The sequence below is a fragment of the Balearica regulorum genome, chromosome 12, assembly GCF_011004875.1.
Source record: "Balearica regulorum gibbericeps isolate bBalReg1 chromosome 12, bBalReg1.pri, whole genome shotgun sequence".
Lineage (NCBI taxonomy): Eukaryota > Metazoa > Chordata > Aves > Gruiformes > Gruidae > Balearica > Balearica regulorum.
In genome coordinates, this window is record NC_046195.1 from 23,842,976 (window position 1) to 23,861,098 (window position 18,123).

Consider the following 18,123-nt stretch of genomic DNA (forward strand, 5'->3'; position numbering starts at 1 on the left):
GATTGGCTGGGGTCTCACCTCAAATCCTACATACAGATGGTCTGGTCTAGGCCATTCTTTCCCATGATAGCTGAGGAATTTCCAGAGTGGGAATAAACTGAAGTTTTCAGCTTTTTTTTTTTTTTTTTTTTTTTGGTGCATATGGAGACTAATCCATGTCTTTTAAAGCTCATCTGTTTGCACCCCATCAGATGCATAGAGTCTGTCCTTGCACTGTCCTTCTGATGTGTGATTGCTGTGGATGAGCTTGGCCTGGCCTGGGACATGGCCAGGAGAAGCCTGAGGACCACTCTGACAGGTGTACCCCAAAACCTCTTCTATACTGAAATGTTTTGAGCAACAGAACTGTAGAGGCATGTCTTCATGGGTCTTGTGTTTGTTCCCTAATTAGTTAGTTGATTTAGCTCTAAACTCATAAATAGCTCTGTTTAGCTTGCATTAATAGGACATTTGAGCTGCACTTACCTGTGCCAGGGCTCTTCAGTTCCTCTGCAGAATGGTTGTTGTTTTCCTTGGGCAGAGGTGAATCCTGAGAACTATCCTCCTGTGGTGCTGCTGCATGCTTGGCCATGTGCTCCTGTGGCTGTGAGCATGGCCTAACTGCACCTTGCGCTGGACTGAGCCTGGGTTTCTCTTAGGGTGACTGGAAGTGTGGTGGGAAGATAGCAGATGCTGTCTGTGACTGCGGGAGTGTGGCTGAGGTCTTTGTAGTGTCAGGGGAGACCCTGGCAGGCCAGTGCAAGGCAAGTGGGGAGCTGGCAGAGTGCAGGGTAGACAAGAGGTTCAGTCAGACCTGCAGGTAGAGAGTGCCCGGGGTGCTGCAGCAGTCCCAATGGGAGCATGTCTTGTTGGGAGTCAAGAAGAAGGTGAACCTGGAAAGGGTAGTTGCAAGCATGTGAAGGTCAGGGGATCCTTAGAAGCAGGCTGTTAACTGAGATGATCTGTTTTTATTTCCTCAGAGCTCTTGTCTATGCCAGCCGTAAAACGATTTTCTGTGTCGTTTGCAAAGCATCCGACTAATGGTACGTTTGCTTCCTTGATTTGACGTTCCCTCACACTTCTAACCCCATGCTCACATTCAGTTCTCTCTGCACATATTCTCCTCTCAGCCTTCCTGTGGTTTTTTTTTTGTGTCTGTGTATATGGTGTCCAAACATGCTTCACCTTCCCCCATTGTCTTGTTGTGACTAACTTGTTCATTCATCCTCTGTTACTGCTCAGTGGTTCCTCTGCTGTCCCCCAAGGCATTTGTGTCCCAGGTGAAAATACAAGAGCAGTGGCTCTGTGAATGGACTCCTAAAGCAGCCTTTAATTCCACTGCTGACATTAAGGCCTTCTTTCACGCTCTCTTTTTGGGGGGGTGGGAGTTGGGGGGAGAACACCATTTGATTTGGTGGGGGGCGGATATCCACTCCATATTCTCTAAAGCATCAGCAGCTTAGGTCCTCAGTTTCTACAGTGCAGATTTGCAGGACTGAAACAAGGATAGCCTGAGGCTACCTGTGTGTCACCTGGAAGAGCACAGACTACGGTGGGAGAGAAGGAGGTGCTAACAGCATTCCCTCTGTGCATGGTATTCCTCAGCACAGTCATCTTAGGAGTACTGGTAACCTCGTGGCCTCCTATTTGCAAACTTGTCTGTTAGGGTGGTCGCTTGGTTACTCCAAACGTGGTGGTGAGAGTAGGCTCACCTTGCCTGCAGATCTTACCCTGGGAATGGTGTCTCTCCCGAACTTTCACTGCTCTGCTGTTGGTGGACAATGCTGCCTTTCTGAGGCAGGGGTGGTTTGGCACCATGGCACCCAGGGTGATGTAACCTGCTTCACTCCTGTCCTGCTCGTAGCTATGGAGGGGCTTGGTAAAGGACATCCAACAGTGCTTCTGTTGACTCACTGTCTCTGCTTCATGTTGCCACTAACCTAACACCTGAACTGTGAGTCTTTTGAGGTTAAAGACCATTAGCTGTGTGGTAGCCGATGCCTTGAACTAGTGTGTTTATTATCCAAGCCTTGCACAGAAATTTTTGAAAAGGTTTGTTTCACAGCACCACTTCTACCTCATGGCTTCTGCTGTTGAGACAATTTACAACCAAAGCAGGTCACTGAAAGGTATCAGGTTAAGTATTTCTGTCTTATGTGATCAAGGCTGCTTCTGCAATTTTATTGCTTAGTAAATATGAAGAAATTCTGCTCTGCGTGATCTGGAAGATGAAAGAAGTTCAGAAGACTGTTACGAAGACCAAAGTTTTGGGAAAGATGAAATGAGAAGGGGCAGCTAAATGTAGCTTTATTGTTTCAGATATCTGAAGGGAACCTATTTTCTGTGTTTGCTCAGTTTTGTTTTTCCCAGAGTGGCCAACTGCTCGATTTGTTTGTATGTCTGGATACCATCTGAGCTCACATGTATGTCAGCAGGATGTGTTGTTCTATCTTGCCAGCAAAACTTGTACCAAGCACCAGTCTTTCCTAAGCCACACTGTAAAGCAACTGCCCCGCCCCAAATACAATCAAGTGAAACTGGGCATAAGATTTTCCCAAGAACCCAATGATTATTTCTAATGGCAAAGTGCCCCTTAATCAAGAAAACAAAGACAGAGGTCTAGCAGGTGTGAGCTTGAAGTTAGGCATATTTGGTCTGAGTTTGGCACTGGTTTTAGTAGGAAGGATGTTTAGCCACATGAACCACTCACCTGAGGATGCAAAAGCTATTCACAGCTCTGAATCTGGATTTTGTTTCTGAAGAGCTGCTGCCTCTGTGTGGTGAAATGGAATGGGTGAACCAGAGCAGTGGCCAAGCTCAGCATCAGACCAGATGCTTTATGCCCTGCTCTCGTGAGTCTTGGGAGCGTGACATGAGTCCTGAGACTGTATACGTGGAGAAGACATGTCTGCATGCTAGTATCTTGTCTGCCGTGCAAGGATATCACAGAAAATTGCACAGGACTGTTCTGAGAGTCTAGAGAGGGGAGGTCAGCACTTCTGTTCCCCCTCTGTTCTTTCAGACTCTCAGCACTCTGCTTTCAGTCAAACCCTGCTGTTCCTCAGCGTCCCTTTCACAGCCTCCGGTCATCTGATGCCAGTTTATTTGCTGTCTTCCATGTGCAGAGGTGGCTGGCTGCGTTTGGATGCAGGACTCAAACGGTCTGTTGGCAGTCTGGATTTCTTGTCTCAGCTGGGGGAGGGCAAGTGTGGGCCTGACCTTCTTACCTAGCTAAACCCGAACTGTATTGGAATTGGAACATGTCCTAGAATTTATTCACCTGTCAGACTTTTACTTACAAATATGAAACCTCGTTGCTCAGGTACTGCCCCTGCACTGCAGCTGTGTTTGGCAAAGGCTGGGCCTGCTGCAATGTCACTGGGGGTATGTAGATCTAAGGGTATTCCTGACCTGCTCGCTGCAGGAGGGATTGGGCTCAGTGTGTGGTGTGGGTCTTTCCCACCCAGCAGCCCTGGTGCTGGCAGCTCCATCCCCACATCTCCACAGTTTCTCTATCCCCAGCTGCACCTGCCCCTCTCCTCTCACTCTCTATGGCCCCCTTTCCTCCAGATGCGTTTGAGCACCACCACGTTGCCCAGTTGCTGCGCCGCTTTTCCTCTGACTATGCCACGAACCGGAACATCTCCCTGGATGCTGCTCTAGCCCATCACCTCCAGCAGTGCTCCTACCACCTGCGCCTCTTCAGGAGCTGGCTGATCTCAGGGCAGGATGACTTGGAGTGTCTTTACGGTACTGCACGCTGCAGCTGCCTTGGTCCTGTGCTCTTGTAGCTGAGTAGGGACACTGCTTGAGAATGCAAAGTATGCTTTGCTTCTAAAAAAGGAAAGCATTTCCCTCACTGCATCCCTAAAATCTTTGGGCTGCTGCTGCAGCAAGCTGTGTGGGCTGTTGCACCCGGCAGTTTTGGAGCCTTAGGCGGTAGCCTTTCCACATGGAGCCAGTGCTCTTTGTGTGGCTGTAACTGCTCTTTCCATCTTTGGCAATTGTTCGTTGCCTCCTTCCTTTAGCCAGCGTAAGCCCTTAAGCTTCATTCAGGTTAGATGCTGAGCTCCTACCGGTGTGATGCCCTGCTGACATGATATTCCTGTGCAGGTCTCAGTGGGGTGCCACAAGGTGTGCCATTATTAATGGAGGAAATAAAGTGAATAGTAACAGTATGGGAAGACAGACGTTTAAGGGGGCACAGCAGCTGGTCACATGCAGAGTGAACTTGCTGTGGAAATTTTGGGGAAGTGAGTGCTTGTTGGATTGTGTTGTTCTTAGAGAGACCAAGTTAAGATACGGGTGGAAACTGAGCTTCTGTGTGGCTGCATTGCATGGCATCTGTTTTGCCTGTTAGGACCTTTGCAGCGTGTCATGTTTCTGGTGGGGAGAGATAGGCGATTTCAGTATTGAATCTAGATGTTATAAATCAAAGCTTGCTGCTGTTTCTCTGACATTTTTAAGCCTCTGGCACAGACAGGAAGTCTAATGCATTGAGGTCTCAGTACTTCTAAGACAAGTAGAAAGATTGCTCCCTGAGAGGGGCAGCTAGCTGGGGCTGGCTGTTAATGTTTACCTGGCACCATAGAACCTGCTCGGTGCATGTGGCTTGCTGAGCTGTGGTGTGATGCATGGACCTCCTTTTTCATTCCAACCCATAGGTGGAAGGGGCAGAGACAATATAGCTTTTCATGTAGTGAAGCAACAGGATCAAGTGTTTTCAGAGCCTAGAAAAGAGAATTTTTCTTACACAGTCTGTTTTTTTCTTGATATGGCCCTTTCTGTCAAGTAGGCAATTTGGAGATGACAGTTGCTTTTCATATATAATTAGAACAATCCTTGGTCTCCTAGCAACAAATACTAAAGAGGAGTAAAATTGCTTCAAGGGAGCACAGCAGACTGCTGCAAAGCCAAAGCTGAGCTTTCCCTGCTGCAGTTTTCAGCCGTCTCCTGTGAGCTCTGGTAGGGAGAGTAAATTAACTCAGTGCTTTGGGCAGCGATACACCAAATATTGCAGCATGGTGCTGGGTTGTGCAGCCTGCCCTAATGCAGCCAAATATATGAGTTATGTACCTCAGCGTAGCAGCCTTCCTGTGTGGAAATCAGATCTCTGCAATCAGTGAGTTCTTTCTTACTGTTTTCTCAGTCTGTCATCAAGCCCACAGTTAATTAGTGTGTTTGGGATTCCTGCTGGGGTTCTTCTCAGAGCAGACGTGTCTCCGGTCTCTGTAGCTGACAGCCCAACATCCCCCCCTTCTGAAAACTACATACTCCTGTCCTTTCTTTCCTGACTTTCAACCATATGTCTATCCACACAAAGAAAACATGAATTAAAAGATAGAATCAGGGAGTTAAAAGTATGCAGTTGGCATCCATAGCTGGAAGGATCAACAGTGGAGCCCTGAAGCAATCTGTCTGGGAACCTGTGCTTATCTGTGAGGTCATAGCTGGGAAAAAAGAAGAGTGTGAAGTAAGGTTGTGTTGGTAATGATTTACAGTGGTACTGAAGCCTAAGGTCAGTGGTGAAGAAACAGAGAATGACCCTGTGATAATGAGTGGGCAGTAAGATGATGCTCAGTGTAAATAAATTTAAATAAGGGGAAACAGCCCCAAATTCATAGCTAAAAAAGTGGGCTCTGATCTGGCCATCACCATTTGGGACAATGTGGAAAAAGGTAGAAATTTGCAGTCTGGGAAAGATGTTTGCGATAGTGATTGGAGTGGCCTGGAGAGGGGTGGTGGGGATCTGCAATTCCAGGTCTGTTTCAGTACAGGAGCTGGAAGGTTTCTAATGGAGTGAGTAGAGGCAACTTCAGACAGAAGTGATTTTTTCCACGCAGAGTGAAACTCCTCACCATGGTACGTGGGGGTGTTAGGACCTTAACTGAGTTCAAGGGGAGACTGGAGAATATGGAAGAGACACATCAGGTTCAGAGCAGTTCTGAGCCACAGGTTACTGGAGTTTGGGGGACTGCTTGCAGGAGGAGTCACTCCATGCCATCTAGCCTCATACCCCTTTGTTCATAGCCACTTCTGGTACTGTGGCCAGAGAGGTGCTGAACTGGGATAGACCTTCAGGCTGACTGTACAGGCTTAAATTTAGAAAGCAAAAATCCTAGTTCATGTACATATCATGTATGCATATATAAATACATACAAATATACATGTGGCATATTGGAGTTCTCCCAACAAAATAAGCCTGGACTGACCAAGCACATTGGAAGGAACTTGCTGAGTGTGCTTTCTCCCTTGCCCTTCAGAATCTGTGCTGAGACTGGGCAAGTGCTTCGTTACTCCAGAATTCCTGGCACACAGACCATTGGCGTACAGACCTTTTGGGGATGTGCCAGGTGCTGTTGGTCTGCCTGTGGCTTTCCGGATCTGCATGAGAAAGGAACAGGCACCCTCTCCACTCCAATGTAGAGTTTACAACTGGAGAGCTGGGTAGTAACTTGTCAACTTCTGCTAATCAAATTGTGTGTAGTAATGTTCAGAACTCTCAGGCAAAAATACAATACACAAAAAAGATTGCTTTGGACCAGAAAGACTTCTCACCTGAGTCTTCCTTGGCATCAGTCTTTGTTGGCTGACAGCAGTTTGGCTGCTTTCTACTTGCCAGCCTGCTGCAGCAGCAAGTACATTCTCTCTTTTAACGAGCCTACTCTGCTAGTAGAGAAGCTTGCCATATTTGGGACCTCAGCTCAATGTTAGTAAAGCTGAGGTATGTACCATTTGGACTACTTGAAGACTGCTCCTTTGTTGTGCCCACTAGCCAGAAAGTCTGCTGGCTCCCAGGTGAGATCTGCTGAAGTCCCAGCTCTGAGGAGTAGTCACACCAACACTGATTTCATGCCGGCGGGGGCATGTGTTCCATATAAACTCAACTGTGCCAACTCATACTATGCAGTAAGTTTTTTTTCTTGTCTCTCTGAGGCATATGTAGAATTTAGGAAACTTTGTGTTACCTTGATTCGAATTAGATGTTTCCTCTTAATGAAATGGTATTGATTTACTCTCAAGGATTTAGACTGGGACATCTCCTGCAGTAATCAAGGAGATGCAAATGAATTCAAGGTCTTGTTTTCTCCCTTGTTCTTCTCTTTTTCCCAGTATAAAAATCTGCTTGTTTTAGTTCTGCTGCTAACGCCTTTGGTTAAATTTTCTCTCAGACGTCAGGGTGACTGAAGGAAATATAGCTAAATAGAGGAAAGTACTTGTTACATCTGCAGTGAAAGAGCGGTAGGGTACTGCAGCATATAGGGTTCACTCAGAGATCTGTAATGTGTTTGTTTGGTGTTCAAGCCATGTAAAGTAGGTGTTGGCTATTTCAGAATTCATGATAGTGTAGTCCAGGTAAAAAGGTGGCACATCTTGATTCTTTCTTTGAGTTCACAAGAATTCTGTCTGTGTGTTCCTACTGCCTGCTGGAGTCTCCTAGCAATCTGGGATTCTCTGGTTTAGATGGAAGACATGAGGCAGGTGCAGGTCTACACCTGCTTTATATGGTGTAGTGTGCTAGATGATCTCTGCAAAAGGGTCCTTATACCCAAATCACCTTCTTAATACTCTTATGAAGTGTTGTGCATCGGTACTAGGCAGCTCTGAAACAGTCTTACTTAAGGGGAGAGTGACTCCCTCCTTGGACATCTTGAAGACTTCTTCATAAACTGTGATTATGCCAAGTAGACTCTCTGACAGTGTGCAGTGAAGTGTGCACATGCCAAAAACATGAAGCTCCGGGGAGAAGAGTTCAAACTGAAACATAGCTAACTTAGCTGTAACATGGGTGGGTCTTCAGCAGTGCCCGGGAGAGTCAAACCAGGACTTGAGTCTAGCTGGATTGTACCTCTCGTGCTCTCACCTGCAGAATGGCTCTTCAGGCACTACCGTTCTCTCTCCTGCTGCGTCAGGATGCTGCTGTATTGATTCAAAGTGGAGAATGCCCCCCTAGCTGCTCCCCCACATCACACGCAGTCTCTTTGGACATCTAAATTAATACATACTCAGCAGACTCCAGTGCCTCGTGTATCTTAAGGTTTTTCCCATAACCAAGTCTTGTTTTCTTGACTCTAACAGATGGTTTCTTCCTATTTTATGGAACAAAACTTTTGAAGACATAACCACACTGTTCTCCTTGCCCAGAGAAGATTACAGTTGACTTTGGGATTCATTTTTAGCTACTCTGGTCTGCAGACCCCCACCACGTGCCTCTCCCTGCAGGGCACTCTGTAGGAAGCAGGTTGCCCTCTGCATCTCCAATACAGCTACTGTAGTCAAACTTGAACAAATTGAAAAAAATGAAACTTGTTCCTCTCTGGGCTGCTGTTTCATTTTGGCACAAAATGTATGGAATCCTGTCTAATTTCTTGTGCCGTTGTCTGCATCGCAGACTCCTGCCCTGCAAGCCCCAGGAAAGAGTTCTGGGAAGCATCAGCAGTAGCCAAGCAGTCAGCACTGGGTGAATTTCAGGCTGGAAAGGTACCTGTGGTTTGCACTCATGCTTATTTTTGTTACCCCTTCCCAAAGATGTTGGTTCTTTGCTAAATGTGTATGGTGCAGCAGTGTCAGAGACTTTGCTGGGGACTCTGGCTGCTGCTCTGATACAGGTAAGGATTGCGGTCTGTAGAAGTAATTTCTGCTTGGGCTCTCCTGTGGTGGCATGAGACTGCTGGCCTGTCCCCAGCAGCTAAGCAGATCAAGGGAGGTGTGCAGGGAAGTGGGCTGCCATATAAAATGAGAGGGATTCCCTTGAAAGAGTAGTGCTTCACCTCAAGAAGCCTTTTTTTTTGCCTTTTTCCTCTACTTGCTTGAGATCGGTTAAGTGACGTAGTGCTGAGCAGAGCTGTGCAAACAGGCATTTGGCACTTTGGGGATATAGGTGTATCGTTTCACATTAGTAGTGTTGGCAGTGTTCCATGCTTCCTTTAACACTGGACCTTTCATTTCCTCTTTTTGTTAGAGGAGTGCCCAAGCCCTCAGATCCCCATCAATGCCTCCAGCGTATCTTGTAATTACGTTGCTTTGCCCTGTGTTATATCCAAACTCCTTCCCTTTTTTCTTTGGAGACCCCAATAGCTGAGCCAACTTTGGCCCCTCTTAAAAACAGATTCTCCAGTGAAATGACATTAGCCTCATCCTATGCTGCTCCACAACCACCTCCATGCAGCCGTTTGTTAGAGTCTTGCACTCACCTTTTCCTTTAACTCTGTCTCCCAGAATGCCTATGAGAAGATAATGAACAGATACTCTTCCTTATTCAGCACTTCCACTCTAAGGACTTCTCAGCAAGGGACAGAAGAGTATGGTATTTTTCCTGTGTCTTACATTCCTTTGTCCTAGCCAAGGATTTGTTATCCTTCATGTCTCGGATTGATGTTTGTAGGCCCTTTGTGGCATACATAACCTCTCTGGACTGTCTGGAGGGTTCTTAAGCTCCAGTTGCTGTTACAGCAGTGGATGTCTCTGCAGCATTGCAAACTGGTGATGATCTGGTCTGCAGCCTCCTCATATTGCATGTGGATTCACTCTAAATACCATCTGCTGGCTCATGCTCCTTGGCTCTTGCAGAACTGGGTTAGGTGAGCGGATTGGAGCAGAGACTGTCCTGGAGGTGACTGGAACAATGACTACACTTAGCAGATAATCCAGGTGCTCTAGGTCTTCTCCTTAGGTGCTGTCAAGCTGCAGGGATCAATTTTAGCTTGTCAGTGTGCTGGGTAGCTATCCTGATGCAGTTGTGCATCAAGAGCTGTTGTACTTTTTGCATTTCGAAGTAATTTTCCTTCTCTGTAGGAACAAACCTAATTCCTTCCCAGGGTCTTTTTGAACTCCTTGGAGGGAGCTAGGGAGTCACAGAATGAGAAGCCTAATCTTAAGAAGTTCAGAGGCCTTTAAACTCAAGAGGCGCAGAGCAGGAGGAGGCCTCGTTCCCATATGCCCAGAGACTCATTTGTTTCTTCCTTGCTCCTCTGACAGTTTCAGGCTGGCTTGGTGCCACAAAGCATTGCCAAGAAGCTTCGATGAAGAGGAAAATGCTTTGCCATAATACTCCTCTGGGTTGAGTAGCAAAGAATTCATTGTGAATGGGTTGCTCACAGCTAAGCTGCATCACAGTGTCTGTTAAATGTTGAGATACCTATTTCTACTGATTCTGGGTTTGCTAGCAGTGAAGTTAAGGGTACAAATAATTCAAACTGTTGCCCAGCCCTTCCTTGGGAGACAGTCTGTCAGGCGTACACTGGAGGGTCTGCTGTGAGAGGGGGAGGTTCTGCCCCTCCCTGCATTTGTAGCAGTGTGCACTGCCTCACCGATGGGGAGAGGGCGGACTGTGTCCCAGGCTGGGGTGTCACTAGTGATGGGAGTCCTTTCATGGAAATTCTGTTGACTTAAATTCTGTTTAGCTTCTGTAAAGTGTGGGGCACTGTGCCAAGTTCTCCATTATAACCATATATTTTAGCAAAAGGGTCACAGGCTTTGCAGCAAAAATGACTGCTGCTAGATACATTTCTCCCTCTTCCCCCTCCTTCTGCGTGTGCCTGGACGCTTGCTTTCAGGTCTGTTATTGCATGTGATTGCCTAGTGGTGATTTTCTTGGCCTAGAAGAGGTGACTTTAGGCCTGAGTGTGCCCGTTGTTTGATTCCCAAACTGCCCAGCTCCTTCAGCCATGAGTGGTCCTGCATGGATTTAGGTTGCTGTTTGCTCTATTCATTTCCTGATTGGGTTTCTTTCCAGGTTTTGAAGGCTGTTCCATGGTTCCCACCATTTATCCCCTGGAGACCCTGCACAACTCCCTCTCTTTGCGACAGGTCAACGAGTTCCTGACGGCTGTGTGCAGGAGTTGCAGCGAATCGCATGTCCAGTCTACCGCAGGTACTGGTGAGGTGGGCTTGTCTCTGGGTAAGCCAGAACAGAGTCGAAGGAAGGAGACCTTTTAGTCTTTTACATTATCGGGACAGATCAGCCTGACAGGACTGGTAATAAGCGCAGTCTCTGAAACCTGTTCCAGGGTGTTCCAGCCCAGGAGTGAGCTATGGGATCCAGCTCAGAGCCATCCTAGGCTACTTACTTGAGAGACAAGTAATCAGTCAGGTCTGTCTATGGCTGATAAGTACAGTGACGTAGATACAAACTCCAGCTTAGGAAGTCTTAGCCTCAGATTCCCCCGAGCTGAGAGAAAGGCATGGCTCTGAACTTGCACTGTTCTTGAGCTCTTCTGGAGTGCCTGCTTGTGGCTGCTGGGCTACAAGCCATTCCTTTATGTCTGTCTGAATATTACTGATCTGTGTATTTATTTTTTTTCTTGAAGCTTTGTTTGATTCTATGATTGGCAGCCAGATACCAGGAGACCCCTTTATGTCCCAGCGAATCCTGTCATCATCCTCTTTGCCATTGCGCCAGCGTTCGGATAAGCCCCCTTGGTGTGAGTGTGCTCCCTTCTTGATCGGGGCGAATGTGATGATGAGGGAGGGAAGGGTGCCAAATGGTGGAAGCCAAGTATTGGTGGTCTGGGTTTCTATGCTCTGCCCTTCAAGGAACAGAAACAGAAAGGGGAGATAGGTAAAAAGGAAAGTAGTCATATGCCCTGTGAAAAAGCTGCCAAAGAAAGATGCAAAAAGGGACTCTCTGTAGTATTGTATGTCATGGGGACATCTACTGTTGGATGGATGCTGTCTCTCCAGACATCCTCTGTTTTGTGCCCTAGGACATGGAGGGCCTGAATGCACTTCATTTTCATCTCAAGTTTTGTGATTCTCCATGACACGTGGCCAACTCAGTGCTGGCACGTGGAAATGCCTTCCTTTCCTAACCACCCATGTACACGCCTCACCCAGAACTCCATATAGGACAGCCGATGGTTTACTTCTTCACTTACAAGCTTTTCTGCAGCTCCTGGGCCTCACCTGTCACAGTCTCTGCAGAGCTGGTGACTGTCGTTAGTCCCCTTTGCAGACCTGACTGGAACTTAAAGGGGAAAAGGTTAGCCAACAGTTGCATAGCAAGTGCCTTAATAACACAAGTAAAGCTTGACGCTGAAAGAGAAGTCCTACTCTTCTCTGGCTGTACATTCCTTGTGGCAGGAGTAGTGTGTGTCTGTGTAGGCAGCAAGGTCAGGGAACTCATCTGACTGAAAACAGTTGTTTAATCCTCCCCCCTTTATTGGATTAGATATAATCTAGATCTGTTCTCTCATTTTGCTCATTGTACAATATAAGGCAAGAATACGCATTAGTGGAGAAGCAATATTTCTTCTTCCAGTGGTGACTCTAGCTCAACATTCAGGGATTGTGTGTGTCAGAAAGACACAAGAGGAGCAAAGCTGAAGCTGAGTGTTCCATAATGAGGGAATGAAAGAAACTGCTTTTCAGCTCAAAGCCAGACATCACATTTCACATTGTTCTCTATAATGACAACAGAATCCACTCTTGGCTGTATGCCAACATGGCACTGTATGACAAGATATAAGTGTGGTGGTTGTCCTTGGGTTTTCATCAGCTGAGCTGCCAGAAAAACACCTAAGAGCAGCTGCAAGGCCCTGCCAGGTTGCATGGCATGTAGGTGACCCTCAGCCATAGGTTGTGGAACTGTGGGACAGCTTGGGTCTGCCCAGGCTTTGGGCGGGGGAAATATCAACTAAATGTTTAAGATCTTTCTTCCTCTTTGCAGACAGCAGTGGTCCCTCCAGTACTGTCTCCAGTGCAGGCCCATCCTCCCCAACCTCTGTGGACAACTGCGCTCGTTTCAGCTTCACTGAGAAACTTTCCATCAGTCCCCCAAAAAGTGAGGAGCAGCTGACTAGCCAGTCCCTGAGCGAGGAGAGAGGACAGCCTCCAGGCAGAGGGGCTTGACGTGGAGGTGGGGATGTCTGGGTTGTCGGTGGTGGAGCCAAGTGTCCCAGAGACCCTGACCTGGACTAAGGGCCCAGAGCCAGGCAGGGTCCTGGAGCTGTGCAAGAAGGAGCTGGCAGAGGAGGACTCTAACCCAGAGGAGAAGAGCATGGTGGAGCTGGATGAAGAAGAATCAGCTGGGGAAATGTTAGAGCCAAGTAACACAGGGAACCCAAAGTGTGGTGCAGGGTCTGATACAGGGCTGGCTGGGGAGAGGGTGAAGCCAGGTGAGGGGGAATGTACTGACCTGGATCAGCCAGGGCTGTCCAAGGAGATTTTGGTGCCCTGTGAAGGGGAGCTGCTGGGAGAGGTGTTGGACCCAGAGCATAGAGGCAAGGAGCTGCTGGGGGACACTGCTCTGTCAGGCCACCTTCTACCTGGTCACCCATGCCAGGTGCAGCCTCTGCCACTGAAGAAAAGCATGGAGGAGCTGCAGCCGCTGTCTCAGGAGGATCAGCAGAATTAGCAGCTCACTGGACAGCACACTGCAAGCGCTTCTAGCCTGGAGGCAGCCCAGCTTCCTGCACAGCACCTCATGCAGCTGGCTGTCCACAGCACAGAACAAGCCATGTCCCAAGGCCACAGGACTCTGGGGTGTGGAAGAGTCTGCTCTGCTCCTCCACAAGCCAGCTCTTTGCCATTTGGCAAGAGACAATGCCCCCTCTGCCTTGGTAAATGAACAACCAATGCGGTCTTGGTACTGGCATGGCACCTCCATGGAGCAGGGACATGGGGCTGCACTGGTGTCCCAAGGGCTGTATGGTTGCTGGGACGGCAGAGTTAGAGGACTGGTACAGCCAAGGCTTTTGGGGTGGTAAGTCCAAAGGGGACAGATGCTCCTTTGAGATTTTTTGGCCCATAGCCTTCAGGGAAAGGCATTCTGGGCCCAAAGTAAGCAGATCCATCACAACCACCAACCTCCTCTCTGTTCCTTCCTTCTTCCTCTCTCAATTCCCACCACTGGCCACCAAAAACAGGTCCAGGGAGTCCATGGCAGGAAGACTAGGAGAAGCAGAAAGCATTCTGGAGGAGTGTGGGAAGGAGAGTAATGAGGGGATCAGGTTCAAGACTGCCACTTGCACTCTTTGGCATGGACTTGAATGTTTTCCTGCAGGGCTAGGGCAGGCAGGCAGGAGTCTGGGATCCAGCCTGAGAGAGGTGGGCAGGGAGGACACACACGGGTTTTTTTTTCTAGTCCCCAAGAGTCAGGCAAGGTACAGCTCTGAAGTCTTGGTGACAGAAATTAAAAGAAACTGCTATTTGAACAAATCAGGATTATTAGAAACCAATAAGGAGAAATCTTTATTATATATAAAATGAAAATTATTTAATACCTATTTATGTAAATGACTTGTGAGCACAAGCCTGAGGGCAAGACTGACACGGGTGTCCCTGCCACATCCTGAGTGCAGGCCAGGGCTGTGCCTCCTGCGCCTCCTGTATTTATGGACAAGTCTGCGTGTTTGTCTGTAGCTAGGATCTGTGTTTTTGTGAAGCTGTGCCCAAAGATCTCTGCGCTGTGTTGTGAAGATGTGTGTTCACAGTAAATCTATGCTGTGGGTCTGGTGTCTCTCTGTTTCTGATGCTGACTTGCACAGCAGCGTGTGTGTGCTAGAGCTTGCAGGTGCCGGGGACAGCAAGCCCTGCTCGTTCTCCACCATCCTGGAAGAGGAACTGTGGCTGAAGTCACAACTGAAGCGAGTGCACAGGCATTGGGCTTTGCTCAAGGAGGCCAGATACCTCTTCTTTTCTCCACAGAAGAACTGATCACACTGGGGAAGAGGTCCTGGCTTCCCAGGTCCTAGGGCAGTTTGTGGTAGAACAAAGACACTGGGGCAGCGCGTTGGGCTCCTTTCACTTGGTCCACACCTCCTCCTGAGTTCGAAGCACGTCCTGGGTACTGAGTTCGAAGCACGTCCTGGGTACTGTGTCTCCTTCCTCATGCCTGATAATTCCTAGCTGCCAGTTTGGGTATTTAAGAAAGGTCATTTACTTGCACTTGAAATGCAGCAGTTGTACAGCTGCCTCGAGTGCAGCGCTGTGCTAGGAAGCAGCCTGGCCCCCCTCTCCCAGAGGGCTGGGCCAGCCTGCTCTCTTGAGAATGTGTGCTGGGCTCTGGGAGAAAGGCCTGCCTCGTCCTGGCTGTATGGAAGCCCTCTGGCTTTCAGTGGCAGCTCTGCATTAAAGACCTGAAGAACAGATACCCTGGCTGGTGCCTGCTGGGCCAAGGCTGCGTGCCCCTGCCCTGAGAGCTGGCTGCGGGAACACGGGAGGCAGAGCAGCACTAGATCCTGCTTGTGCCCCTCCAGCAATGCTGGTGTCCCTGATCCCGCCGTCCTGCTGGCACCCTCCCAGGGTCAGCAGAGCATCCACCAGCCCCTGCCAGCACCACTGCTGCAGCAGCAGGGTGCCTGCTGGACACAAGAGCTGCATCTCCTGCCAGAATCTGCCTGTTTCTGTCTGGGGGAGAGAGCACTCACCTCTGCACCCACAGAGCGGAGACTGCGGCCCAGGCCTGGGCAGGGTGGCTGCCATGATGGACCCAGCATTGCCTGCTGCAAGCTGTCACTGCTGAGTGGGGCACAGCTGCTTCAGCGGTGGCACAAGTGGGTCACGGAGCAGGGTCTTGTGGAGTGAGGGCCTGGCTCTCAGGTGCTCACCCCCATACAGCTGTGAGCTCATCCTTTTTAGGGCCCTGGAGCCTGCTGGTGGGATGGCTTTACTGTGTACAAATGCCCAGCAGATCTCCTGCCTGTCTGCTCCCCCTGCGCTGCAAGAAAACAGCCAGGGGATTCTCTCGGTACCAGCTGCCCTCCTGCCATACAGCCAAGCAGCGCAGGAGACAGATTGGACTCTGGGTGCCAGGCCAGCCTGGAGGTGCTTTGTAGTCAAGAACCCTTTCCTCCCAGAGAAAGTGGCTACCGGCTGCAGCGTCCTTGTGCTTGGCAGGGGCAGCACAAGTGCTGCGGTAGCACTGCCCAAGAGCTGCTGCTGCGGCATGTGCCATGTCATTCGAATACAAAAGTGGCCTTTCTTGCAAGGCTCTGAAGGCCACGTTCTGCAAGAAGGGGGGGGCTGAATGCTGCAGTAGTTGAATTCCTGGGTAGATTGCTGCCACTCACAAGAACCACTGTTATTTATAATGTTCCCCAGTCTTCAACCCATTTCTTCACCTGGAAATGAAAAGGGAATGACCCTTGGGAAGCAGCTCGCAGCTGTGACACTGCTGTGGCTCTACAGCTTAGTGAGAGCTCAGACCCAGGAGAGAGGCCGGAAGGGTTTTTGTTCTGAGGAAAAATATGAACCTCCATATTCCTAAATTGAGACTATTTCTACAAATTCTAATTAGTGTCTAATTTTGGCTTCTGAATGTATCTTTTAGTTGCTGGAGTCCTCTAGCCAGAAATTATCTAGCTGCATTGGTACTTTGCATACCTGTAATTCTGTGTTGTTCCGCAGATAGTTTGCAGGATCAGGGCTTCCTGATGCAGGGCAGAGTAACAGGGAGACAGCCTGGTTACTTGTGGCTAGTAGTGCTTATGCTGTGGAAGCAAATGTCCTGAATTCAAAGGTATTGTCCAAGCAGAAAGCTGGGCTGCCTGCAATGGTGCAAGAACTGGGTTCTAGTCTATGTCTGCTCTCTTTGAAACATAGGCCAAGAAGGGATGGTGCCCTTTATTTTAAAAGAGCTGCTTAGTAGCTGCTGCTGTCAAGAAGTTTGTGGTCTTTTATGATGCGCTAACACTTCTAAATCAACACCTGCAGACTGTGTTGTGAAATCTGAGCACTGACTATCTGCTCTTACCTAGTGTCTTTACCGTGGTTTTTTTTGGCTTAGCAGCAGCGATTAATGACAAAGCTCTTTCCAAACAGAAGGGTGGTGTAAGGAAGTGCTGTGAGTCACAGAGGAAAAAAGTCAAGGAGCATTGCACAATTTCTGGATACAATGGCAGGAGCCAATATTTTTGGCTTAATCCTGCCAAAGCCAGTTCTGGCTCCTCAAATCTGTGCTGATGCATAAGCTGCACTTTCAAATGCTTTTTGGGCTGCATAAGTAGTGATAGGCACAAATAGCTGCTGCGTGGTCCTGAGTCTTTGTCTGGGTGTAGCTACAACCTTTGCCTAGTCTAGCAAGGATAGTTTGGATCAGGCTTGTCAAAGCCTTTGCAGATGCAGCCAAGCAAAACTCTTTTTTTTTTCTGAATTGTTGTCACTGTGTGCAATGGGAAAGCAAAATAGAGAAATGGGTCCAGGTTGGTATGGCAGAACAGGCAGGAAACTGTCTGTACCAAGTAGCTAGCGTATGGCAATGTCTTGTGTAGGCTGTGGAGAGTGTCAGGTCCTCTATCAGCATGTACGAGCAATGACCTTGGCGCTGGAGGAACAGTCAGGTTGTACTGTATTTGCAGGTTTTGGGCCTTCAGCGTGGCAAGGTCCAGGCAGCCCTGATTGTTGAAGCAAGACCAAACTCAGTGTTGCTGCTATTGCCTTGGACACTCCTGGCTCATCAGTTTGCAAATACTGAAGGAGCTGATTAAGGGAGGGCCATGTCATTGCCTTACTGAGCCCTGTCTTATCCATTCTGTTTTTTCAGAGCCATGCCACTTCTTCACAAATTACTAACCCTTACCTCCCCAAGTCCTCTGCAGCAAGTGATGGACACAGCTGACCAGCAGAGGACAGCTGGCTTCTGCCCTTGGTGTGAGAGTCCTATTCCCCCCACCCCCACCCCACCCACCTCCCCATGGTCCAGGACTGTTGGCTCCAGTGCTGCCCAGCTGATGCCGGCTCCGCTGTCCATAAGGGGACAACAGGCCCAGGAGTTTGAAGGATTGCTGCTTGCCTCTTCTTGCTTGAGTTAAGTCCAATTGGTCACTGAACTGTAGCCCTGGCAAAGCCAAGGCCTGCTTTGGAGGTCTGGGCTGCTCCAGTTCCTCCTTGCAGACACTTACCCATGGATCACACTAATGCTTCTATGCAAGTTTCAAGGACACTTGAAAGCTTCCCAGTCTCAGTGTACTCTTGCTCATTGCTGGAGGAGCATTGCTTCCTCAGGACATGCTTATGTGACTCAAACCACTTCCCTGCATGCTGCTGCTTGTGTTTTCTGCTACGGTAACCTGATTTTGCCTCCCTTCTCCTGCAGAACAGCCTGTAGTATATGTGTTCACCACAGCCTGCGTGGTCCATCTCAACAGCTGGCCGGGGAGCTCTGCCCTGCAGGATGGTGCTCAACAGGTCCTCAGACTCCCAAC

General features: G+C 48.8%; 1 protein-coding gene across 1 annotated transcript in view; it reads left to right on the top strand.

Moving 5' to 3' along the window:
- PPIP5K1 (diphosphoinositol pentakisphosphate kinase 1) overlaps positions 1–13,473 on the top strand; it is a 53,486-nt gene extending 40,013 nt beyond the window's left edge. The window contains 6 exon segments of the mRNA XM_075764488.1: positions 960–1,022; positions 3,550–3,729; positions 10,716–10,853; positions 11,290–11,403; positions 12,648–12,811; positions 12,813–13,473. Of these exon segments, the coding sequence (XP_075620603.1) occupies positions 960–1,022; positions 3,550–3,729; positions 10,716–10,853; positions 11,290–11,403; positions 12,648–12,811; positions 12,813–13,334 (1,181 nt within the window). The 3' untranslated portion in view covers positions 13,335–13,473.
- Positions 13,474–18,123: the final 4,650 nt, after the last annotated feature.